We start from the raw sequence: 27,533 nt of genomic DNA, 5'->3' as shown, positions 1-27,533 counted from the left end.
ACTTAGATAAATACAGCTAAGTGTAAAGTGTTACTGTGTAGTACTGGCACTATTGTAGAACTTATGTTTAGGTGTTTCCTTCTTTATTTTTAACTGATACAGTTGGTTTATTACTGTGCTGTATTGTAAGTTACCTCATGTCTTTTCGTTTGAAATGGTAAGTTCTGATAATATTTGATTTAGAATGGTAAGCCATACTTTCATCTGAAGTGATTGGAGGAGAGTCATGATTGGCAAATAAGCTAAGTAAGTCTTTTGAAATACTTTTTGAGTGTAATATAATTAACAAGCATTTTTTTAACATTATATTGCCCTACCTTAGGTGATGGAATTACCTTAGGTGATAATGATATCTCAAGATGCTTTAATATCAGTCAGTACCTAATGTCTCCTATACTTAATATTGAGAGCATGGTGGTAGGGGATTTATTTCAGCAGACATAAGCGCCTGCCTTGCAAACGCGCAGTCATGAGTTCCATTCCTGGTACCAAAAAAAAAAAAAAAAATTTTTTTTTAAAAAAATATTGAGAGCATGAAGCTCTGTATTACCTGAAATGTCAGAATTTTATGCTAAATTAGGTAAATGGTATGTCATTATCCCTATTTTGTACTAAATACTGGTGTCAGGGGATAGCTTTTGCCCATTGGTTGGGGTTAGTTCAGGCTGGCCTGGAATTCACGTGTGTAGCCCAGGCTGGCCTGGAACACTGCTTTAGCTTCCCAATTGCTGGGATTACAGGCATGCACAACCAAGTTCGGCCATTATTTGAAATTTTACAAAGCCTCTGCAAGTTTGTAAGTATCAATAGTCTAGAATTCATTTTGATCATGCCTATAATCCCAGCACGTTGGAGACTGAAGCAGGAACACCACCATGAGTTTGAGACGTCTGGACTACACAGTGTTCAAAGGTAGTGTGAACTACATAGTGAAGACACTGTTTATAAATTAATTAATTAATTTGAATAATGGGCTGAGGATATAGCTAAGTGACAGTATTTGTCTAGTTTTTCCCAAAGCCTGGATTTGATCTTCAAGACTACACATATCTAAAAAGTAATGATAAAATTGAAATAATTGAGTATATATGTGTGTTTACTTTTTTTGTTTGTTAGCCCATTACTACCTTTTCTAAGATTTGAGTTTTTAACAGTTGATATGGTTATAACAGCAGTTTGCTTTACAATTAAATACTTCTTAAATAACTTTGATTTTTATACTATTCAAATACTTAAATTATTTGCTTTGAATTAAATCCTGAGAAGAATTATGATAGTTTTCCAGAATATGAAAGCTTCCTATATACTATTAAGATAATTTATAGAAGAATCTATAATATATATATATATATCGTTGCTCATACTTGGAACTATATTTGCCTTGTTTTCTTATTCTATTGCATTCTTTTGATGGGACCAGTTTGGAATTGTTACACAGTTTGTATTTATGCTTGCTTCATCTTTCATAACTTGGGCATGGCCAGTTATGAACTTTACTGTTCATAAGAACATACATAAAGAAATGCCAGCAATTAGTATGATACTAGCTTTGGTAAGAGTCTATTAGTATTTTCCTTGTACTTCATTTCATTAGGTATTTGGGGGAGAATAACTACATCTGATGAATAATTATTACCAATGACTTATATATTTTAAAACTATCTCCTTAGAGAATTTGTCAGGACAGTTGAAAGTAATAATCTTTAAAGCATTCTTATTCAAATGCATTAAAATTCTTACCTGTAATATTGTTTCAGAATTTGTTTATATAAAATGTTTTCCCTTTGTCTCTATGTTAGGTTGTATATAATTATATTTGTGGTATGTATTAAGGAGCAGCCATGACTTTTGCTGCATATTCAGTTTAATTTGACAGGTACATCCAAACAAGTAGACTTTTGAAAATATATTGTTGATAAGCTGGGCATGGTGCCACATGCCTGTAATCCCAGCACTTGGATGGCTAAGTCAGGAGGGTCGCTGCAAGTTTGAAATCAGCCTTGACTACAAACTGAGCTCATGAGTAGCCTGAACTGCATAGTGAGACCCTGTCTGAAAAATACCAAATAAATAAACAAAGAAAGAAAGAAAGATTACAAGGGCTGAGAATGTAGATCTATTGACTGATTTGATTGATTGATTGATTGATTAGTACAAAGGATTGGGCCCAGAGCATTCACAGTAAGCTCCCCCACACATACCATTTTGGAAAAAATGTTTTTGCGGATCTCAAAGCTGGAATCTCAGAGGAGTTCTCACTAAGCTGGGCTGGAACTTGTGATCTTCCTGCTGCAGCCTCTTAGAGAAGCTAGGTTATAGGTGTGTGCCACCATTCCTGGCTTGTATGAGTATTTTAAAGTTTTGCTGCTACTCATCTCTTTTGTGTGTTTCGGGAATTGAACTAAGGGTGTATGTATGAAAGCCTATGCTGTACCTGAACTGATACCCCTAGCCTTTTCCTTTTCTTACATCCGTTTGTAGACTCTATTGTTTAGAACAGTTTTAGATTCATAGCAAAACTGATTACAAAGTGTATAAAGCCTGCTTCACATATGCACAGCCTCCCTCACATCAGAATCATGCATCCTAGTGACATTTGAGTAACAGTAAACCCAAAGCAGCATACCCTTATGGGCCAGAACTCCTCAGTTGGCATTAGGAATCATTCCTGGTGTTGTAAGAGAGACCTTTCACAAATGCGTAAAGACATTTACCCAATATTATAATATCATACAGAGTATTTTCCCTAAGAATCCTCTGTGGTCTCCTTTTTCATCCCTCCCCTCTAGCCCCTGACAAGGCAGTTACTGTTGCAGAATTAAAAACTATCTCTTTAAGTTTACCTTTTTCAGAATGTAGCTTTTGTTAGTGGGTTTCTCTCACCTAGCAATACACATTTACGTTTCTCTGTATCTTTATGGTTTGGTAGCTTTTTTTTTTTAAGCACTGAATAATATTCTTCTGTTCAGCTATACCACAGTTTATTCACCTGCTGAAGAACATCTTGATCATTTCTGCATTTAACTGTTAAAAATAAAGCTTTTATAAACATTCACAGTTTTTATTTGGATAGTTTTCATCACCTTTGGGTAAAAAGCAAGGAGCATGATGCTGAATCATATGGTAAGAGTATATTTAGTTTATGTGAAACTCCCAAACTGTTTCAGAGAAGTGTTGACCAGTTTGCATTCCTACCAGCAGTGAATGAGGAGTTCTGTTGTTGCCAGCTGTTTGTTGTTATCACTGAAAGCTCTAAAATGTTCACTATCACTGTCTACATCCTTGCCAAGGTATGGTGGTGTTAGTGTTTTGAATGTTGGCCATTTGAACTGTTGTATATTACTGTTGTGCTTTAACTTGTAATTTTTGAATGATACCTGATGTAAGTTCCATTTTTAAGATTCAGAAAATGGAGGCACTGGTGCCACACACCTATGATCCCAGCACTCAGGAAGCTGAGGCAAAAGCATCTCTGAGTTCAAAACCAGCCTAAATTATATAGTGAGACCCTGTCTGAAAAAGAAATCATCCAACCAAACCATAGGAAAAAGTCAAATTGTTTTCTGTTTGCCCCAGTATTCCTTGGATATGTTTTGAAATGTATAAAAATTGAAGAAAAAGATCTAGGTTATGTGCATATTAAAAGTAAAATGTTTTCCCTTTCCTTATCTAGCAATGTTATATAAAACTTCAGAAATTCTTTTTAACCTGGGGTTTGAACCTTAGGCCTTATACATGATAGGCAATCTGTCTGCTGTGGAGCTGCATCCTTAGTCCTAAAACAATTTAATTTTAGCATAAAAGATTAATTTCCTGATGCATATTCTCAGTACTTTTTTTTTAATGAGTGGATTTTTGACAGTGGCCTAATCATTTGAGTTTCTTAGTATCTATTAATATTTTACATAGTAGATTTTTGTTTGTGTGTAGCCATATTTGTTAGTATTTATGGATGCTCAGTTTTTTCATCTTTCTCATCTTCTTCCTATTTTTTATGTTGTTTCTTAAGTAAAGGAAGTGAATGAATGCCATTTATTACCTGAAACATTTTAAAATGGTAGATGTAATGTTTTAAATTTTATTTTTAGAAACATTGAAAGGTTGAATTTTGTTACTTGCTAGTACTTAACAATTTTTTTTAAAGAATTATATTTTTAAAGTGGACTTCAGTATTCCATATTATTATTTTTAGCATTTGTTTTTATTTTTGGTACTGGGCATCAAACTTAAGACCTCACACTTGCCAGGCAGGCACTTACACCTCTCAGCTAAATACCTGTCCCTAGCATTTGTTTTTTTGAAATATAGAATGTAAATAGCATATAGCGATCCCTAGATAAGCTTAGAAGTTTCCTTCTTGGTAAGTATGAGGGCTCTTTCTGAATAAAGAAAAGCATTGATCATGGCCAATAAAACTTCATTCATCCAAACAAAAACTTATCTTGAAATACTTGATGTGACTCACCTTAAGATGCTGTTCTGGTTGATTGTTCAGCTAGTTTTCATTTAGTTCATGTAACCTAATGTTTAATTATTCATGTAATCCTTTATTTTTACCATATGTGAGTATTGTGAATTACTGTTACTACTAGTTTTTGGTACTGGCAGTTAAACTCAGTACCTTGCACTTGCCAAGGAGGTGCTGTGCTATCTCCCTGGCCCAGTATTATGAAAACTTAAAAAATTGTTGACCTTAAGAAAAATGTAACTTGCTGGGGATTTAGTTCAGTGGCATAAGCGCCTGCCTTGCAAGCAGGCAGTTGTGAGTTCAATCCCCGGTACCGATAAAAAGGAAAAAGACAAAAAAAAAAAAAGAAAAATGTAACTTTATTTTTTATTTTGTTGGCGGTACCAGGGATTGAACTCACAACCTCGCGTTTGCCAGGCAGGCGCTTATGCTGCTGAGCTAAATCCCCAGCTCAAAAAAAATGTAACTTTAAATAAAAATGTACACAATACACTTAAATACAATTTAAAGTCACAGATTAATTTCCTAAATATTAAAGCAAAAATACCCTTATTATTCAAGAAGTATCAGATACCAGTAGTGACATATTTACTGCACTTGGAGAAATGTATTTACAGTAGTACACATTACTGCTGTTTTAAGTTTTGATTTTAAAAGTTACTGGGAGTTTACTGATTCATAGATTAAATGACTGGTCAATTTGAAAGGAAGTCTCAGTATGTACTTCTAAACTCTCAGTGCTCCCCCTCCCTAAACCTCCTGAGTGGGGATTGTAGGTGTGTGACCTCACACTTGACCTTGAGTGAAATTGTAAGACATTCTCAATGTTTGGGGCTTTTAGATTCCTCTGCACTGCATAAAATTACCAAGGACTCCAGAGAGCTTTTTAAAAGTTATATTAGTATTTACTGTATTGAATTTTTTTTTTCCAGTGCCAGGAATTAAACTCAGGATCTTGTACTTGCCAGGCAGGCGCTTATGCCACGGAACTGTATCCCAGCACTTTGCTATATTGAAATTAAATCAAAATATTAAAAAAAAGTGTAGTGGCCAGGGGTTTAGCTCAGTGGCATAAGTGCCTCCCTGGCAAGTGTGAGGTCATGAGTTCGATCCCTGGTACCAAAAAAAAAATGTCATGAAAGAATGGCCTTAATATATATGTATACAAGTGTCTTTAATGATCCACTTTGATATAGTTCGAGAAATAGTATTATTTTTTGTTTTTAAATTAGTTTATTGTTTTCACCTGTGGAGGTCACTTGTCTTATCAGGTCTTGTGGTACATACCTGTAATTTCAGCCCTTGAGAGGCTAAGGTAGGAGGATTACCATAAGTATGAGGCCAGCTGAGTTACATAGTGAGTTCAAGTCCAGCCTGAACTACCTAGCAGTAGCCAGTCTCAACAACAACAACAAAATCTGTTATTGGCTTCTGCATTTCTATGTTAGACCCCTTGCTCAAAATTCATGAAAGTACTTTTCATGGATAAATGATAAAGAAACTAGTATATTAGTAATCTCAAGTAATTGCAGAGATAGTTTGATAAAGTGGTAATCTGTCAAAGTATTCTTTTGGATTAAAATCATTTGGTCTGCCTTGAATTTTAAGTGGATTTACTTAGGTATAATTTGGCAATGCCGTGTACTAATTAGAACATAAGTGAATCCCTGATTTAAATATATGCTTTGTTAGATCATCTCACACAATTAAGAAAGAATCTTTCTCTTTTTCTCTCTCTGTTTTTGAGACATGATCTCCCTATGCAATTCAAACTGGCCTTGAACTCATTTTGTAGCTCAGTTTGACCTTGAGCTTGCAATGATCCTCCTACCTCAGCCTCCTGAGTGCTGGGATTACAGGCATGCACCACTACCTCAGTAATGATTAGCAATTGCACCCCAAACCTTTCATAAATGAGCGCAAGTCTGACATGAAAAATGTAAATTGTAAATGTAAATACTGCCTCCCTAAAAATGATCATGAGTCATGTATTTACTCTTAGTTGCTAAATAAGGGTGTAAATTTTCTGCATCTACATGTGGTGATGCATTTTTCCATGGTGTAAGTAGATCCTAAGTTAGGAGGAGTAAATTGCAATTTGATTTGTTTGTGTTACTAATAATGATTATTTTTAAGTATAATACGAACATAAAGTACTTGCTTACTAGTCTTGTACTCTACTTGTTTTGCAGGTAAGTATTAGCATTTGTGCCTTTGCCATGCTGCACACATAGATTCCTGGCTGCTCAGGAGGCTGGGCCATGAAAATCACACATTTGAGGCCAGCCTGGGTTTTTAGTGAGAGACTCTCTCAAAATAAAAACGAGTAAATACTGGCATTGTAACTCAGTGTGAAGGCCTTTGGTGCTGTCCCCAGTACCACAGATACATGGTGGTTAGGTGGGTGGATGGATGGATGGATAAGCAGAAAAAAATTAGAAGGGGTAGATGTGAGGCTTAGTGGTATAGCTCTTGGGTGTCATGCTTGATACCTTGGATTCAATCCTTAGTATTTGGTGGTGGCGCGGGGGCAAGGGGAATTATTAGTAGCCAAGAGTTTTATGAGAAGAAACAAACTTATTTCATAAAACTTAAAAAAAAGCATTTAGAAAGGTTTGACATTTAAATTTTGTTAATGATATGATTAAACATTTTATTCTTCATGGTGTTTCTTTTCGAACTTCATATATTGCAACATAGCTTTGTTAAATATTACTTTTTGATTATCTCTTTTTAGTTTAAATGGATGGTGTTGAAAAAAAATTTTTAAAGAGTCATTTCCTGCTTAGTGACCATTATATAGTATTTCAATCACAGGCTTGTTTTTAGGATTGTATGTACTTTTCATTCTTTTTTTGTATCATTAAATGGAATTGTAAGTTAACTTTTAGCTTTTAATACATAGCGTTAATAACTTTTTGCTTTCTTGAGATTTAAATATTGCTGTCTTAGCCTTAGAATTTTACCTCTTATTACTATATTTTTAACACAGTTGATACTTGAAATGGTCATCAAAACAAGTTTTGCAATTTTAGGCAAACATTCTACAGTTGAGTTATGTCTTTACCCTAGAAAATTGCAATTTTCGAATGTTATTTGGGGACTGGGAATGTAGCTCAGGAGTAGGATACTTGTCTACCATGTGCAAGGCCATGAGTTCTGTCCACAGCACTGTATGCACAAGTAAGTAAAGGAAGTAAGTAAATATATAAAAGTTACTTAGTAATTTTACCTGAGGTTTTGTTGATGTTAACAGAACGGTTATTAGTAAATTAATTGTTCTTAAAGAGTAGTTTCCCTAATTAATGCTCAAAGGTTTTTAACACTTGTGTGTTACAGAAAATTTAAGTAGTGCTTTGTTTCAGAAATTGTCACACTTGCATTCAGGTATTAGGTACAACATTGCTTATCTAAAGAAAAGCAGATTTCTGTCAAAATTCAGTAACTTGGTTGTTCTAACTGTAGACTTAAACATACTTGTGATCTCTGGGTTGAAGGAAACTTTAATAAAGAATGAATTTTAATACATGGATAGTGAAAATTATGTGTGATTTTATCTATTTTGACACTTCTATAACGTAAGAGGAAAAATAATTGATACCATTTGTCACTGGATTTTTCTTTGAATTCCTGCTGTGCGCCTTTGATGAAATAGAAACATTAAGAAATAATTGTGATAGAATTAATGTAATCTGCTTCATGGATAATCTTGCAATATAAACTCGTATTCTAAACATAGTATATTAAGTTTGGAGGACTGAAAATCTTTCTGTTGAGTAAATGATGGAAAATATCAAAATTTTTAATGGGAAGTGGTGTTCCAATTCATTCTTTTCTTTTGATTTTAGATGGGAAATATAAAGTCATATTGATAGGTTGACTGTGACAACTATGTTTATTTACAGAGAGAACAGGAAATGAGAATGGGTGATATGGGTCCCCGTGGAGCAATAAACATGGGAGGTAGGGATTTGAAGCAAAAGCCTTCTGTAACTTACTTGTAATTCTTTGGGATACTGTAAATGCTATTTGTGGTATTTACATATCAATAAGAGACTTAAAATACAGAGCCAACACTTGTGAAGGTGAAGTATTTTCCATTTATTAAGGTGAAATATAATTGCATTAATAACAGATGCCAGGGAAGGAAAGTTCAAAGGTATATGTTACACTTTTATAGAGAGCTTCAGTGAAAGAAATCTGTAAATTTCTAATACAGCCTAAAAGTAGTTCAGCCATTATATGACATAATACAATTCTATTGTATTTTTATAGTCAAATTTTGTGCCTTTAAATTACAATTTTAGTATGGAAAATGATAACTTTTGGCTTTTAAACTTCTTGACATTTTACAAATTTGCTCTAAAGTAGCCTTTTATTTATGTTACTTAATATTCAGGTTTAAATATGTAGGGAAATCTACTACCTAGAGAGTTCTATAACTTCAGGAAGTGAAATGTAGGTTGCTATTGCATATTTTTACAGTTCATATAAAGTATTTAAGAAAGTGCCTACATTAATAACTTGAATGTTGATTGACTTCTATGTCTATATTAAGGGGAAATTGGAATTAGTAAGTAAATAAGTGGAGAGTCATCAACATGGGTCTTCAGTTTGAAGTTTAAAATGCCATACATTGAAACAGGGAATAGCAATTGTTGAAAAGTTAAACTCTTCATATACCACAGATGTACATAGTACTTTGAAAATATTGCTAGTACATCCAATGTACATGATATCTACACTCATCTAGTGAATTCTTCAACTGCATAATATCTGTAATAAAATTTAAAAGATAGAGTGAACATTTTCTTAAATGTCAGACATCAGTTTTTTGAAACTTTTTTTTTTTTTTTTGTCTTTTTCATTTTTATCGGTACCAGGGATTGAACTCATGACCGCCTGCCTGCAAGGCAGGTGCTTATGCCGCTGAGCTAAATCCCCAGCCCTAGTTTTTTGAAACTTTTTAATCACATGTCTAGAATAACTTATGTCTGTTTCTTTGATTTATTTCCTTATCTACCAACAAGTAGTTAATAAATAGCTTTGTGTGTCAAGGAAATCCGGAACATTTCCCTTGCCCATATTGAACTTAGATCGTTCACATGGGTATGTGAAATCATTAGTAAAGAAAGACTATAAATTTTAAACATGAAGCATAGTTGAATATATAATAATTAGCAGTGTTTCTATATTTTTTTCAGCGTAAATTATGTTTTCCTAAGTGAAAACATAATTTCTATGTGAGTTTTAAGAACTATAGGAATTAAATTATTGTGGATTTTAAATAGTGTGAAAGGAACATTTCAATCATTAGGTTGTTGTTAATATTGGAACCAAACTTTAGAAAAGTATAATGCATAAAACCATTTCTCAAGGTCCAGAAAGATTGTGAAAATATTCTTTTGAGTTGATTAGCAACTTTATAAGGATATCCCTTTAAATGCTTTATTTAGGAATTCAAGAGAATTTTAAACATTTTGTGGCATTTTCACTAGAAACCCACATTTACATTTTGAATACCTACTTCCTAAAGTCTAATCCATTTAATAATGTTATTTTCTTTTGTCTTCATTTAATATATAAGGCTTTAATGGTTTCTTGGAATTGTTCAGTTGAGTTACTGTTGAGTAGATAAAACTGATCTATCTCTTCAAGTTAGTGTTGGAACCAGGCTTGTAGCTCAGTGCTAAAGCATGTGCTTCCTTGGATTTGATCTCCAGCATAAAAATAAAACATGACAAATTCTATTGATGGAATATAGCAGTCAATTTTCTGATTCATCACTAGTGTGTATGCCAAGTAAAACATCGATCATAAAGCCAGATAATGCCAAGATTTCTTAGGTCTTTACATCTCATTTACAGTTTAGTGGTTGAAGATATCATTTAAAAATGGCTGATAGTTGGCAATATTACTGATCTTTTTTTAGTATACATAGTTTCATAGTTATAGTCCACACTCACAAGTTAAGTGTAGCAAGTCTGATGAAATAATACAAGAAAAAAATACTTTTTTTTTTTTTTTGAAAAAAATACTATTAACCTGCTCTTTTTGGAGACTGTAGAGGAAAGATAGCTGTTAGATAGTGTCTTCAATCCTACTTCATTTCTAAATTACAGAAACTTGTTAAAATGACAGTGTAACTATCCCAAATGAATAGAAACATTCTTGGATGAAGTATAGATTTATCATCATGAACATTTTGGAATTAAGGAAATAATTCCTTTGACAAGTTGTTTTGTATGATGGGCTTTGAGGCCTAAGAGTGTGATGCTGACGATCATTATGGAGTAAGACTGGTCAGCTACTCATAAAGAGCTACTTAATAGAGATAGTTGTGTCATAGCTATTCTGTAGTGGATTTTAATGAAAACTTCAGCTCCTTTTATAATGTATATTTACGAAATTGAATTCTGAGGGTCAGGAAATTGGATCTACATAATGAAAATTGAGCTAGTAAGTGTTCCAGCTGAACCCTAAGAGATAAATGAATATCTTCTTTGATGAAAAAATTTGATGCATTTCTGATTATCCTTATTTCCAAAATTTTGTGTATCAGAAACATCCAGTGTTATCTGTATTTTTGTGCTGTTTTTAAAAATAAGCTTTAACGATGAGTCATTTTTATTTGATGAGTTTTATTTCAGGAGTTTAGATTGCATATTTTAGTAGAATGTTTAAAAAGTAGTACTTGGTAATTTCGTGTTATATTTAGTAACTATGTAAAAGTGAAGAGTTTACTGCAGTGGTGCTTTTAGGAAGTGGCTTTCCTCCTTACAGCTAATCTAATTTTCCTGGTAATATTTTTGAAGTGCTAATCCTCTTGTTTATTGAAGTCAGAATTGTTGGTTAATGAAATTTTGCCTTGTGTGGTTGTGCACACTTTCTAATCATAACACTTGGGAAGCTGAGGCAGAGGATCACCTTGAGTTGTAGGTCAATCTGAATTACCAAAACCAAATGAAGAAAACCAAACCAAAATTAAATTGCTATAAGTAGACTACTAAATAATACTGATCTTTAAAACTTTCAAATTGTTACATTCTCAAATGCCATAAAATAATTGATAGTTGACTGATTTCTTTTATGTATGTGTATTTTGGGGATGAAAATTTTAGCATGTAGGAAGTGCTGTATTGTACAGTCAATTACTTCATTCTCAAGGAAAATGATTTTGATAATAGTTTTGGAGTATAAGATTGTGTAAGTTCTGTAAAGTTTTTAATGTTTATTAAACTAAGATAGGCCAGCTCTAAGTATAGATTGTTTTACATAGATGCATTTAGCCCAGCACCTGCTGGTAACCAAGGTCCTCCTCCAATGATGGGTATGAATATGAACAACAGAGGAACTATACCTGGCCCACCTATGGGTCCTGGTCCTGCCATGGGACCAGAAGGAGCTGCAAATCTGGGAACTCCAATGATGCCAGATAATGGAGCAGTGGTAATGTATCATAAACATTATTTTGATTATATTCAATAATGTACACTTGTGCCCTAGAGATACCTTCACACTTTACCTGATTTGACATTTGTTTTGGCAAGAAATACCTAGTGGAAAAAAAAATCACTTGGTGAACTTATGTTTAGATTTAGGAGAGACGGTCTTTAGTCCGTGGATTGCCATACATGGCATGCTCTTGGATCTCCGTACATAGCACATACTTGACAGACTTTTGTTTTTCAGTACTTCTAATTTGTAGCCAACACCTATATTACTGTAATGGTTGAATATTTTATGTTTGTGTTCTTTCTCTATATGGACTTCTTTTGGTGGGGATGAAACTCCAGTACATGTGAAAACAGTTTTCAGTAACATTTTTTGATAGAACAGTCTCTTGTCATGATACCAAAATATGTTTTTCATTGTAAAGGATATATTCTAAACTTACATTACTGTATTTCAATTACTATTTGTTACTAAATTGAGATGTTTATATTTATTTATTTGCCGTGTTCTGAAAGTGTGAAGATATCTTTGGGTAAAATATAAAAGCAAGGATTTTCAGGGGTTTTATATATTCAGTATCAGCAAGTCCAGGATCTTTTTTTATTATTCTTCAATGAGGCCTTACAATGGCAAAACATTTTCTCATGGTGTTTGTCTATGATTGTTCTAAATGATAGAAGGAAAATTGTTGGCCATATATTTTGAAAGGACAATTTGATTTGGTGACTACCATATGAAATGTTTGAGGCACCACTGCTGCTAAGATGAAAAACACTGCCAATTAATCTCAGGCATGCTCTCGTTATTAAATCTGTGTGGCTTTCAAAGGCTTTAAAATTAAAATTCTGTGGACTAGAGATGTAGCTCTTTCATAAGTCACTTTACTAGTGTGTGCAAGGTCAACAGAGAGGAGGAGAAGTGGGGAGAGAAGACATTGTGCATCTTAGAACTGAGGAATGCACTGTGTATCATTTTTAGTTATTTAATTGAGATAGTCTTTAAAATTTAGCAAAATTTTACATACTGTCAGTTGCAATTTTAAAGATAATAGTTTGTTCAGCAAAATAAGACAGTGTCAGCATGCAATGAACAGATGGCACCTATGTTTTATAGAGTAAAATGTCTAAAGCTCAATTAAAATTAGTTGGTTAAGTTTTTCTTTAGTCTGTAACTTTCAGTAGAATAATAATGTTAATGGTTTCTTACCCTGAAATTGTAAACTTTATTTAAATATCACCCTTGAGACTTTTTTGTGCTTACCATTTACTCTATTGCACTTAAGAAACTCTGTTTAATCCTTGAGATTAATATATGGGTCATTATTGTAAAGTTTTCAAAATGAGTCTTCATGTTTAATTCTGCTATTCATAGTATATATTAGTCAACTTTAAACTTTTATCTTCCTAATACTAGTTTTTTAGTGAAAACACCTCGCAAGTTTTTATTTTGAAATCATAGTTCTTTGCTTATATGTAGACTATTGCTTCATGTCTTGATTTTAGAATGTTTGGTTTATAAAACAATGTAATGCTGCTCCCTAGTTTTATCTCTCTAATTTTTAGTGAAGTATTTATCTTTCACAGTGTAAGATAGACTTTAAAAAAAGGGAACAGTAATATAATACTGATTAGGCTTAAGATGGCATTTGCTTATGTCATACAGTCATTTCTTATTTTTCATGAACTTGGGGCATAGCATTAGCAATTTGTAAATCTTCAGATGCTGCTTTTTTGTTTTTAAACATAGTAACTAATTAAATTGCTCCTTTCTTCCTTCTATGTGTGATCCTGATTCTGCTGGACTTTCTGCTGAACTTCATGACACCACCACTTGGGATTTTGCCAATTTTTCTTGTCACTTATGTTTGGTGTGTTCCAAATGGACTTCATGTTTGTTATGTGGTATTCTAGCACAATGACAGATTCTCCCAAGGGCCACCTTCCCAGATGGGATCTCCTATGGGGAGTAGAGCAGGTTCTGAGACCCCTCAAGCGCCAATTACTGGTGTTGGTCCTGTGAGTGGTGGTCCTGGTGGCTTTGGTAGAGGTAGTCAAGGGGGCAACTTCGAAGGTCCTAATAAGCGTCGTAGGTATTAAACATTCTTTTGTTCCTGGTCATTTAGAAACAAAATTTAGTGGTATGCCTTTACAATTTTACCTGTTACTTGGAAGAAATAGTTTTATTGTTAATGTGTGTAGATTGAAAACTTTCTTTTGTAAAAACTGAGGTTTTTGTATTTTTGTTTATTCATAAGCTTTGTAGATTAGAATGGTAATGCTATGCATCATTGTGAATGTTAAAATGTGTTTGTGACTTGAGCTAACTACAGCTATGCCCATAGTACTGTGAAATCTGTAGTTTCTTTATCAATAAAGAAATGATTTTGAGTAATTTAAGATGTTATTAGTGGTATTCTCTTACCGTTTTACTAAACTTTGCTGTAACAAGAATTACTTGGTTGCTTTAACTAATCCCAGCCATTTAAAATTGAAAATAGTAATTTTTCTTTTTCTTTTTTTTTTTTTTTTCTTGTGCAAGTAGCTCTGAAGATAGAAACTTAGTGAAAGCTAATAGTGAAAGCTAATGTCAATACAGATGAGTATATTTGGGGGTGGGAGTGCATGGGAGTTTTAATTTGTATAACCCATTGATGTTTTGTGAAACTGGAGTTGCTGCCTACGTTTCATAAAGATTCTGACTATTCAGATATTCTGAAAAGAATCAATAAGGGTATCTTTGTCCTGTGCTGCTTTTTCCAAATAAATCTTTTGAATCTCAAAAAAAAAAAAAACTGTTTGAGGGCAAATCTCTTTTGCTTATAAAACATCAGTTTTTAATTTTATCTTGTAGCGTTTGTTTGGTTTCAATATGTAGATCTCACCTCAATTACTATTATACACCTAATGTTGAATTTTTTAAAAAACAGTACTCTTGGATTGATAGTTAAGGGAAGATTTGCTGGGTGGTCCATGGTTAATTAGGTACTTCTGGAGAATGTTGGTTTGTATAATAATATTAAAAGGATGACTTCACTGCAGTGTTAACTGTTTCTCTATAGTTGTAATTCTCTTTAGTAAAATCTGTCTGTTAGAAATGTTTATAATTGAAGTGTTGATTTTTAAAAGGAAGAGAACGAACTTTAGAATGATAGGGTCAGTTAAATCTGATTAGATTCCTGTTCTGTCCCGTACCTAGTTTGAATTTCAGTGCTTGAGAAAATAATTTCATCGTGTTAGGACATTTATTCTAAAAGTCATAGATATATTTGGAAATTTGTATGTTGTCTGCATTTGTTTAAAATTACATTAAAAATTACAAAATCTGGTATTTAACTTACACTTCAAAGGTAATACACCAGCCACTTGTCATAGCATTTACTCCTCACCCAGTTCGTGTGTTAACACAGCATCCTTTTACCATCTTTCTGAAAAATATGGTGTTTTAAAGTAAACTGTATATAAATGGTGCCTTCAGTATTTCCATGGTCTTTGTTTTGATGGAAAGCATATCTATGAAAGAAACAGCTTTGGTTAATTAAACTTCAAAAGCAGTTGATTAAAAAACATAATTAAGTGCATTTTTCTACCACATTATTTTTCATATGTTTTGTTTCATGCTATACTTTTTGGACACTACGTGTTCATGGAATTATACTTTAAATTTTGCAGTATTCATATGCTTTGGTTTTGATACTTCTTTGAAAACATTTGGGGATTGTAAGATGTTAGTCAAGGACTGTTACTGCATTTTTCATGAGTATAAGGTGGTGGGGACTTGGATTTGTTATGAAATTAATTGGGGTTTGAAGTACTTACTTGAAAATTAATTGAAATTTTAAGTGGTATTGCTTTTAAATCTACTTTTTCTATCTGTGTTTTATTCATCTGATACTCTGATAATTTTAGAAACTGTTGCATTCAAGGCTGAATTCAGATTGAGGAGACATTTGATCCTTTGATGTTAATAACAAGCTACCTTTCAGCAAGGCTATGAAATTCTGTATCATTCATTCAAGGACATTTGAAAGCCAGTGCACAGAGATGTGTTAATCTCCTGAACATCCTAGTGTCCGGGTTCAACTCTGGCTCCAAGAACAGTTCTACACAGCTTTTTCTCTGCATCAAGAAAATTCTTGTTCCAGTATTTATCAAGTTTATCCTGGAAACAGTCAGCTTCTGAGTGAGAGTCAAGTGGACCATCTGTGAACTTCTTACTCAGTTGTTAAGGCTTTTGTGTAAACATCTGTGACTGGTCTGCTCAATATTTTTCTTGTGAATTAGTACACTGATGAACATTTTTGTCATTTGTTTAAAAATGGTAGATATAACACTGAAGAGAAAATTCAGTAGTTAGGTTTCTGAGTAAATTTGAAGTTGTCTTATGTGCTATCACAAATTTTCAGAAAAGATAATATGAAACAATTTCAATATTCTCACAGTCTTCTGGAGTTTTTTTGTTGTTGTTGGTTTTGTTTGTTGGTTTTGTTTAGTGTGTATGTCATTTAAAATCTAAGTACCAGGTTTAAAAGTAAAAGTCTGCAGGTTTTAGGTTTATTATATTTTTTATAGTTAATGTGAATTAAAAATCCATTTTCTTAATTATCTTAACCTAACATTGTAATTTGTTGGAATTGTTCCTTTTAATTTTATAAGCATACTCATTGATTTCTTTGACAAATCCACTATCCTACCTGGTCATTTTAACTGAAATTGGAATTATCAGCAACAGTGATTGAAGCCTTGGCTTTTGTTTCTCAAACAGTAATTATACCTTTACAGTTTGTAATATAACTTGTTGAATATTTCAGTAACTTCCTATTTGCATGGAAAATATGTAACAGTTGCTTAATATCAGTGTGAGTGACTAATAGTCACTGATTAATAAACCATTGATTTTGAATAAGATTTAAATGGATTGAAATGATGTGAGAGGGAATGTGATATGGCAGAAACTTTAGAATGGTAGAAATTGAGTGTCAAAAGGTACTAGTCAGAAATAAAAAGGCCATTTCATTTTGAACAAATATAGAGAGTTTACTGGGGAGTGGGATGCATTAATTTTAAACACTTTTGTATGTTGTTCTGATACAACATCAAATAGTAAAATACATTCCTGATTTACTTTTAGAGGCTAGCAGTGGTTTCAAAGATGAGGATTCTTTTAAGAATAATGCATTGAATACTTGTATCCTAGAATAACATGTGTTAATGTTTTCCATTATTTATTTCTATTAGTTATTTATAGGCATGGGCTTTTTAAGGAGTGGAAAATTTACTTCAAGGAACATTCCAGAATACTTGTAAATATTTCAACACACAGCTCTTAAAAAGAGCAATATTGAGCTCAGTTTTATAGCCAAGGATATTAATTCCTACATACTTCATTAAATATAAAGCACGTCCTAAGTTATATAGCCAAGTATAGGTTTATTTTATCACAAGATAATCATATGATTAAATAAAATAGCAGAAGTCTTGTCCATTATAAAAACGTTCTTTTATTTCTGAGAGCTTGCATTAGTAAGTTTTAAAAGTAGGACTTGTTTTTTTTTTTTTTTTTTTGAGTACGAGGGATCAAACATGACCTTGTGCTTGCCAGGTAGGTGCTTACGCCGCTGAGCTAAATCCCTTGTACCTGGGACTTTTTGTATGTTCACATTATCCATTTTCCCCAGCTGTATAGAGCAAAGTATTGTGTACCGCTTCCCACATGAATTTTTCATCAGATAACTTACAAACATTTACTCTGTGGAATAAAGAACAATTGAAGAAATTTCTACATTTAATCTTTTAAACCATGGATTTACATATTAGATATTTCAATCACCTTTTGAAACTATCAACAGCAGCATCTTAGCCAGGTATTGTGACCCACAACTGTGATCCCAGCATTTGAGAATATGAGGTAGGAGTATCACGTGGAGTTCAAGGCCAGCCTGGACTACATGCAGAGACCCTGTCTCCAAACATAAGAGCAAAACCCAGCACCATCTTCTGTGTTATAAAAACATTTTAGCCCCCCCCCATTTATTGAAAAAAAAAAAACATTAATGACTGAAGAGCAAAACATTTAAGACACCATTTCCAGATGACTGTTAGCACTTTTAAGATTTTGTTTACTCTTTATCTTTTTCTGTAATACCATGTTTATGTTATAAATATATCTAGGTTTCTTTGTAGAAAATTATTTGATGTTTTCATTTATATGGTGAAGGCAGCAATGTGTATAGTAGTTTCTCTGTTGGTTTTTTTGTTTTCCCTTTGAATACCAGAAGCCGGCTCCAGATTGAGGATAGTGCACTTCTTCATGTTCACATATGTATATTGAAGAAAATTCTTCAAGTTTATTGGTTTAGGACTTAAATACCTATTATTGGTACTAACTCCCTTCTCTGCAACAGATACTTTTTTTTTTAGTATAAATAGAATCTTAAGAATTAGTTTTTTGGTTTGTCTTTTTGGTTTAAAGACAAGATTTAGAAAAGATGGTTTTGTGCTTTACTGTACGTAAAATTGTAATGAATAGTACTATAAACTTTTACATTTCCTTTGGGTTACTTCAGACCCTAAGTTAAGATATAATAGTAGAATTGGGAAGATAAAGTGTAAATGGGGCTGAGGATTTAGCTCAAGTGCTTGCCTGTTAAACGTGAGATCATGAGTTCAATCCCCAGTTTAAAAAAAAAAAAAGAATAAAATGGAAGTGCACTGAGTTTTAAGTCCTTGGCTGTTTGCTTTTTATTTTCCCATATTTTAAAATAAATGCAGTCAATTGTTTTTTAGTTACTCATTATGTCAGTTACTCCTGCCTTGTATCAGTAGTAATATGAATGAACCATATCTATATACCGATATATATCAGTTGTTTGTTTTGTTTTCTTTGCAGTATTGGGGATTGAACAGAGGATCCCACACATCTGGACAGTTGCTTCAATGCTGAGCTATATTCTATCCCCACCCCTTTTATATTATGTTATCTTTAACATTTCTAGACTATTTAACTTGTCCAGGCTAGCCTAGAATTTGCAGTCCATTCCTTGTTAGCCTCACTGGGTAGCTGAGATTACAGGTAGAGGCCACCATCCCTGACTTTTGTATTTCTTTAAATAGGTGGTTTACTGGTGGTATTTAATACTTTGAATCCATATTTTCATCTAAGCATTTTCTAGCTCTTTAATTACCTTAACATTCACATTTTTAAATTTATATGTGTGTTGTATGTTTCATGTAAGGTATATGACCTGGTGTCAGAAATTTATTTAGACACGGTCATTGTGGTTTTTATATTGCTGGATCTCTGAGATACACTCTTACTTGTAGCTTTTATGAAAAAGACATTACATAAGCTGGGTGGTGGGGTACTTACCTGTGATCCCATCACAGAGCTGGCTGAGGCAGGAAGATTGCAAGTTTGAGGCCACCTTGGCTACATAATGAGTTCAAAGCCAGCTGGAACTACCATACTTAGTGACTTCTGTCTCCAAAAAGGGAAACACTGCATGTTTACCAACCAGTCAGGTTTTGTGAATAAAATTTTATGTATGTTTTTGAGCTTTGCAATAGTCATATAACCATAATCTTATATAAGAATAGTAGCCATGCCACTGTAGAACTATTGAGTTATATACATTTTTATTTATATGGTTATTTAAATAATTTTGCAAATCATTACCTCATGGTTGAAATACAGAAACATTTTAAATGTATTTTGCCACAATTATTAGTTTTCCTCCAAAGTATTTTCACATTCAGTAGTGTAAATTAGTATCATATCTCAGACATTTCTAAACTTAAATGTGTTCAGTAGTATTTTATGTAATTAAATAATCTTTAGTGATTTCTGGGGAGGCTGTTGTATAGATTATAATAGTAATTTGCCTCTCTTTGTTTTGTTTTGTTTTGTGTTTTGTTTGAGACAAGGTCTCTCACTAGAGTCCAGGCTGGCCTTGAATTCACTGTGTAGTACCCAAACAGGCCTCAAACCTAGGGAAATCCTCCTGCCTCAGCCTCTTGAGTGCTGGAATTAGAAGTCAGTTACGCTGTGTCCAACTCCCAGTAGTTATTTAGTATGTGTTAATTCTTTGACATAATTTGCAACATTTTACATATTCTCACACTTTAGTATTTTGCACATTAATGTAACTTTAAAGCAAACTTAAGAGCAATAATAGATTATTATCTACGAAATGTTTTCCTTATTCAAATATGACAAATATGACATAGAGCCCCATATTTTTCAAATATTTACCATATTGTAGCAGTATAAGTTTATACTTTGTGATGGGAATTTTTGCAGGGCTTAGAGTGTAGTAGTGGAAAATACCTGTTTTCGAAGGGACAGCAGTCGTAAACATCCTTTCAAATCTTAGAAATCACTGGAAGGAATCAGGTGTGGTGGCTTATCCCAATAATCTCAGCAGGCAGGAGGATTGCCAGGAATTCAGCATCAGCCTGCAGTATGCATAGTGAGACCCTAACTCCAACAACACACCCAAAACAAGACATTAGACCGCTTCTCAAACCCTAGAGATGTCGATTTAGAAGTTCTCAGTTGGGCATAAGAATGTGCTTTCTACAAGTTATTAAGTTACACTGGTGGTCATGGTTGGGGGACCCCTTAAAAGGGGGGAATGGCATTTTGGGCTGTGGTTTTGTTGTCATAGTCTACTCTCCCTGTACAATCTGTATTTAAACTCTGTGGCCTAACATTCAAATAATCTGTAACAATTGCCAGCGATTGCTAAATTGACCACTAAAAGCCAGTTGTTTTTGACTGGGAAATGCATTAGATAATTTGAAAATGATTAAAAGTTTTCACTTAACTGATTCTCATGTATATGTTTATTTGCAGTGGAACTATGTAATCTCTATTTACGTCAATATATGCGGACATGCCTGTGGTTGATAGTGGGCAGTGTTTAAAAATTGTCCTGATCTTTGCTTGTCATCTTAATTAATTTATCTAGAAAGTGAACCTTTTGGTAGATTAAAATAATGGCTTGACTTTTTTTGTAATTTTTCTAGATTGAAGAGTAAAAGGTTTAATTTATTTCATGAGACCATGAATATATCTATCATAAACATTTCCTTTGTGGTTTTGCTCTTTGTCATTTTAGGAAATATTTTTCATCAAGGAATTCAATAAATGGAAATTATTCTGTAATTTTATATTATAAGTTTGTATGCCAGGGCTGAAGATACAGCTCAGAGGTTGCTGGAGTCCCTTGGTTTGAGCCACAGGACCACAAAAACAAACAAATGGATGTTTACATCCTGCCTTGTGAAATCCTCCAAAGTTTACATGAGAAATACGGGTCAAACTCAGTTCAGAATTACTCAGTGTATTTTAAAAACATCAGTCTGTAATGAGCACTTAGTTGGTATATTGACTGTAGTTTCTTTACATAAGTAACTACAGTGATGCCTTGCTGGCTAGCTTTGAGCCTTGCGCTGTTCAGAAGGTGGAGTCTGCTGCACTGTGGAGATACCACACCAGTGTAATAACTTTTGTCATGGTTGCTGTCTGACAACTGTCTGGTCTGGCTAGTGCTGTCTGACACTGTCTGGTCTGGCTTCCCAAATACAGCCCTAGCACAGAATTTGGTGTCATGTCAAATTTTACATGGAAATCTATATGGATGATGAATTATTATTTTTACTGCTACTGTTACTTTAGATAGGGTTGCTATGCACTCCATGTAGTTCTGGCAGGTCTTGGACTCTAACCCAGGGAGACCCCAGACTTAAAGGAATCCTCCTACCTAAGCCATCTAAATGCTTGCATAAGCATGTGCCACCAGACCTGGCTTGATGAAGAAATTTGTGATTCTCATGAGCTAAATGTATTTGGCTGTGTAAGGCACATTTATCTTTTCTGTTTTCAGGGTACTAGGGATTGAATCCAAGACAGTGGCACTGAGCCAAATATGCAATCCTTTTTACTTTTAATTTTGAGATGGAGTTTCTGTAAGGTGTCCAGGCGGGACTTGGCATCTCCTGCCTCAGCCTCCCAGAGTCAGGGGATTACAGGCCATCTCCTTGGCACCTAACTCTAAGGCATTTAATGTCTGTCTGTCTTTGGACTGAACTCTATTCCCACTCCTTCTCGGGTTTCTTGACCTTCCTGCCTCACCCTCACAGAATGCTGGAGGTGCACATCACCGCACTTTGCTTCTATTTTTCTCTTTAGTTTCATTTCATTTTGTTTTGTTCTCTTTGAGACAAGGTCTTGTTTCTATCCTAGGGTGGCCTTGAACTGGCATCAGTCTTCCTATCTAACCCTCCCAAGTTCTGGAATTACAAGTGTGCATCACCATGACACACTTATGTAATTTTACAATGGTAAATGACTATTACAGTTGGTTAGATAAAGGGCCCACCTTAATGGGTAAAAGATAGAGCATTGACTTGTCAGCTGCTTTAGTGAGTTGAGGTGCAGCAAGTTAATGCCATCACTTCTCTGTGGAGTTGTGCTGCCCTGGTTGTGGAGTCTTTAAGACTAGTGAGACTGAGGAACTGAGTTTGTAATTTTAATTTGATGGTTACTGGCATAGTATGAAGAAAATATGAAATAGCTTTAATTTTTATGTGCTCATCTATTGAAATAATAGTATTATATATATTAGATTCAGTAAAATAGACTGTTCAGCTAATTCAGCTGTTTTCTTTTGTTCCCACTTTGATAAAGCTTCTTGGAAGCTCAAAATTGCACACGTGCCTTGGATTCATTTTCTGTATCTAAAATGCCATCCAATGAAAGTTGAAGGACCTTGCCTGTCATGTAGCTGCTGTTCTTATATTCCCTAGCAAGTGATTATTAATGTTTGTTTGGGAGATGGCTGGCACTAAGTATGGTTTAGGCATGCTGTTTACTCGTGAGGATACAACACATAACATCTTCCCCGCTCTGCTGGAATTGGAAGTATAATGAGTTATGTAGACCTGTAAGGAAACTGACAGTGCATATTAAAGAACAGATTATGCTCTTAAAAACCTAGGTGAAAACATAAAAAGAAGTGTCAGTATATTTTGGGGAAACTTTGAAGATTGCCATAAATCAGTAGCATTTGCCAGGTCTTAAAGGTGAATGGTATTTTCCAGTTGTAGAGTTCTTGGAGCAAGAGGGTAGTGAGGGTTGTGAGATAGCAAGGTGAGGTGCTTAGTCAAAAGAGCCAACGGCAGTGAGCACAAACCTAGAGCAATCAATATAAAGTTATTTAAGGGAAGGGAGAGTAGACTGGGAGAGAGTTCCCAGATGTTTTGGGGCTCAGTGTCATTCTGTAGCAGAAGTTGTGCTTAGCAGTGCCCTGAAGTACATCTACAATCCTTTTTGATTTTGGTTTTGGGTTTTTTTTTTTTTTTTTTTTTGGTCTTTTTCGTTTTTATCGGTACCAGGGATCGAACTCACGACTGCCTGCTTGCAAGGCAGGCGCTTATGCCGCTGAGCTAAATCCCCAGCCCCAATCCTTTTTAAGATTCTGATCTAAATCATACATATTTAGATATTTGACTCTTAGCAGATTGGAGGCAGCATAGTTACTTTAGGTTTTACAATGATAGCATTACTAATGCTCTAGAGAGTGGAGAGACCACATCGATTACTGACTCATCCTCCCCGTTCTCTACACCCATGTATTTGAAAAGATACTTAATGGAAATGATTCTTTGAATTATGGGTATGAGTAATATAGGCATAGAATGAATTTAACTGTCATGTGTCAGAGAGGGAGATTTACAGTACTGTAGAAATTCCTGTTTGAAATGGTGAGTTGAGGGTACTGAGATACCAAAGGTAAGTGTCTACAGCGCTGCTAGGAAGAGGAAAGTGTAATCTTTCTTGGGATTCTTAAATGTTTGGTAGTTTATTGGGATTTTTAAACTTGGTGGAAAAGCTCTCTAAAACAGTATTCTCACAGCTGTACAGTATACTCTTCCATCTGTACAAGTTTTACACTTGCTTTTATAACTTACCGCCACAAAATATCCAGTGCTTCTTTCTAAAACACTCATCACATCTTATTCCCTTTTTTATTCATACTGGAGATTGCACCCAGAGTCTGGCTGAGCTGCATGTCCAGCTATGTGTTTTGAGTGAGGGGCTCTCCAGGTTGCTAAGTGGCCCCAGCTGTGCTCCAACCTGTGCACCTCTTGCCTGGACCTCCTAGATAAGAGTGCTCGAATTACTGGCTTGTGTCACCATGCCCATTTCCATTTCCTTTTAGAATGCAGAAGCTTCTTATATGAACTTTAAAAATGAACTGAGTTGTGGGCCACCGCACTGCTGCTTCATTGTTTTTTGTTGCTGTTTGTGTTTTGTTTTGAGACCTGGTCTAGTTAAGTAGTTTTGGCTGACCAAGACTGTACCCCAGGCTGGTGATCCTCCTACCTCTGCTTTCCAGTGCTGTGGTTATGGGAGTGCCCTGCCACACCTGGGCTAGGTCTTTATTTAATACATTCTGTAACCACTTTTTCAACTCCCATCTGTCAGTTACCTATCCTGACACAGCAAGCTCCAATAGATCCTCCACCTCCCAGATACTTTTTTTTATCTCTTCCCACTAGAATTTTATATCATCTTTTTTAGTCATATCCTTTTGTCAATATAATTTATTTGCGCTTACATTTTATTTGTTGTTACTAACATGCATACTGTTAGGCCTTCAGTACAATCTATTCTCTACATCCATGGGTTCCAAATTCATGAATTCAAACACCCTTCAATAAAAAACACTCCAGAAAGCCAGGAATGATGGCAAATGCCTGTAATCCCAGAATTTTAGGAGTTTGAAGTAAGAGGATCACTATTTGAGCCCACCCGGGGTAATTTAGACTTAGCTAGGACTCTATCCTTAAATAAAAATGCCTGGAGATGTAGCTCAGTGTAATGGCCCCTGGCTTCAGTCCCAAGTAAAAGAGCAACAATAACAAAAATACTGAGCAAGTAGATTTCCCTTCTTTGTTCTGTTGAGCAGTACAGTAAACAGTCGCAGCATTTCTGTTTTAGGTATAAGTAGCCTAGAGGTAAAGTACAAGGAAGGGTTTATGTAAATCCCACGCAGATGCGATGCTTTCTGATTTGGAGACTTGCCCACCAACAGATTGGAATAATGCAATGGAACTCCTGGGAGCACTCCCAAGTGTTCCCAGGCATGCTGATGTTACTTAGTGAGCGTTTTCATCTTGCCGTTGGCATGTTATAGTGAAGTAAATAAGAGTTGGTAAGCCAGTTTGAACAGAATTTGGTTAAATAAATGGAAAGTATGTACCCTAACAAAATTAACAAATGAACTGGGATGAATAGATAAGAGGAGTCAAAGGCCCTTTCTTGAGGCTGCAGAATAAATGAGGTTGGCGGTATGCAAGATGACAAGTTTTTAACAATTGAAATAAAATTTTAAAACTAAAGTCACAATATATGTTGTATGTATTGGCTCTGTCAGATACAGTGGTGTTTGGATCTCCAAGCATGAAGACCAGAAGACATAAAAGTAAGTTTTTAAAAGGCCTGAGGTCTCCAGAAAAATTGCCTTGTTTCCTGATTGAGTATAAAATGAAGACTTCTATAAGTTTACATGTTTGTTTTCATTTTCATTTATCTTGGTGTATATGGAAGACAATATTGAGACAGACGTGGTGAAGATTTCCTTTAGGAACAGTTAGTCGTGAACTACCTAGCAGCATCTCCTAGTAAACTGTAATTACTTGAGGTCATTGTTGAATAGATTGCACTCATATTCTCTATGTCATGGTTATATGTGCTGCTACAGATAATGATGATTTGATAAGTGATTTCTTCTAGTGATGGCGATGTAAAATAACAAAGTTGCTAAGCTTTCCTGGAGGAATAATTCGGTCAAAAGTAAATGTTTTAAAGGAAACACCTAATTCTCTGTCAGTTTTGAATAAATTTGGTACTATAGCAACATGAATTAAAAAGCCATCTTTATGTTCAAACACATGTGGTTGATAGTTTAAAGAAATAGTATACCCTGAACACTTCGCAGAATTGGTCTTCTGTGTTAATGGTCTCTCTTTTAGTAGACAATATCTTATATACGGTGAAGAGCTTTTCAAGGTCACCATGTTCCCTTACAGCCCCTCTTGTTTTCAGTTATTTACCTCCTTTTACGAGGTCTTGGGGCAGTATTTATCATTCATGTGACTGGATGACAGGGATTCCACATTTTTTTTTTTAATCTGTAAAATAATACTGCATTCCTGTATGAGTTGCTCTTTCAGTGATTTTAAAATTTTGTTTTGTTTGAGACAAGGTCTTGTACAACTTTGGCTAGTATCAAACCTGTGATCTTCCAGTCTTAGCCTTTCAAGTGAGCCACCAAATACAGCAAACAATGTTTCTAATGAGAGATGAAACAGCATGGAGATACGTGTACCTGTAATCCCAGCACTTGGGAAGCTGAAGCAGGGGAATTGCCATGAGTTTGAGGCAAGCCTGGTGAGATCTTATCTAAAAAACCAAACACTTGTCTTGATGATGTATTAGATATTACTGCATTTTATATGTCTGTGTTACATGTACCAGCTATAATCATTTTAGTATCCTAGACTTTATATTATGCTCAAATTATCAAAAATGGGACTGCCACAAATTCTGGTTACCTCCATAAGAAAAGTTTCATATTTTGCCATTCTCTCCTTAAATTTAGAGATAATGAAAATTTGGAAGATAGAATGTATCTACATTTGGGAAAGTTTTACATTTTTCAAATTTATATTATAAATTTACATATTTAATTAACATGCTATAGTTGTCTTCTAAGTATTTTTGCAGCACAAATAAAAATCAAGTCCAAGTAGCTAAAACTGATCCAGTTTTTTCAGTATGCCTAATATGTAGTATGTGAACTGTAACTACAGTGTAATACATTGTAGAGAAGCATGGTTAAGTTTGCTTTCTAGGGGAAGAATTGATTTTTTTCAGACTTAATCAGTTGGAACCCTTTTGTGTAAGTTTCATATATTCAGAATCTTTGCCCTTTTGTTAATGTGCTGTTCCCATTATTGCCTTTCATTTGGCTCGTGTCCTCACCCCACGCTTCCCTGAAAGCTTTCCTTTTTCTGTGACAGTCAACAACTGCTCAGTGTGTATAACTTCAGTGCTTTTGTTGGTTGAAGTGCTAATGCCTGAATTAACATCATATGAACACTTGACAGTTCATTGTATGAACTGTCTTTTTATGTTCGTCCTTTAATAATTGTTATCCTTTGGCCTGGCGTTAAGGCACATGCTTGTAACTCCAGCTCTTAGGAGGCTGAGGCTGGAGGTTCACTGGGGAGTTCCAGGCCAATCTAAATTACAGAAGCAGCCTCTGTGTCAAAAAATAAAACCAAAAAAGTTGCTATCCTTTAGATACTGCATTCATGAAGCAGCCTGGTTACTAATATAGAGGGTCATACGAGTTTTGCCATTTAGTCACTTTCTCAGTGCAATTATTTAAATACAGAATGACCAAGACATTGCATTGTTTGGTTAAGTTTTAGAATATGAAAGGAAATGTTAAACCAATTTTTTAATAAGGCAGAGTAACTAGTAATAATAGTACTTTTCATTACTTTATTACTTGGATCACATGTGCACACACACAAGAATT

The 27,533-nt window shown here is 34.4% G+C and overlaps 1 protein-coding gene across 2 annotated transcripts in view; it reads left to right on the top strand.

Moving 5' to 3' along the window:
* The window catches only part of Pspc1 (paraspeckle component 1), a 69,747-nt gene extending 55,428 nt beyond the window's left edge, over positions 1 to 14,319 (top strand). For both annotated transcript variants that reach the window (XM_003477385.5, XM_063232469.1), the window contains 3 exons: positions 8,374 to 8,431; positions 11,748 to 11,917; positions 13,834 to 14,319. In XM_003477385.5, the coding sequence (XP_003477433.1) occupies positions 8,374 to 8,431; positions 11,748 to 11,917; positions 13,834 to 14,019 (414 nt within the window). In that variant the 3' untranslated portion in view covers positions 14,020 to 14,319. The remainder of the gene's footprint in view (positions 1 to 8,373; positions 8,432 to 11,747; positions 11,918 to 13,833) is intronic.
* Positions 14,320 to 27,533: the final 13,214 nt, after the last annotated feature.

This window comes from Cavia porcellus, unplaced genomic scaffold (genome assembly GCF_034190915.1).
Source record: "Cavia porcellus strain 051 isolate PalLab524CR breed Dunkin Hartley unplaced genomic scaffold, mCavPor4.1 scaffold_21, whole genome shotgun sequence".
Lineage (NCBI taxonomy): Eukaryota > Metazoa > Chordata > Mammalia > Rodentia > Caviidae > Cavia > Cavia porcellus.
The sequence above is the reverse complement of the archived record's forward strand: the minus strand, read 5'-3'. Positions and strand labels throughout refer to the sequence as shown.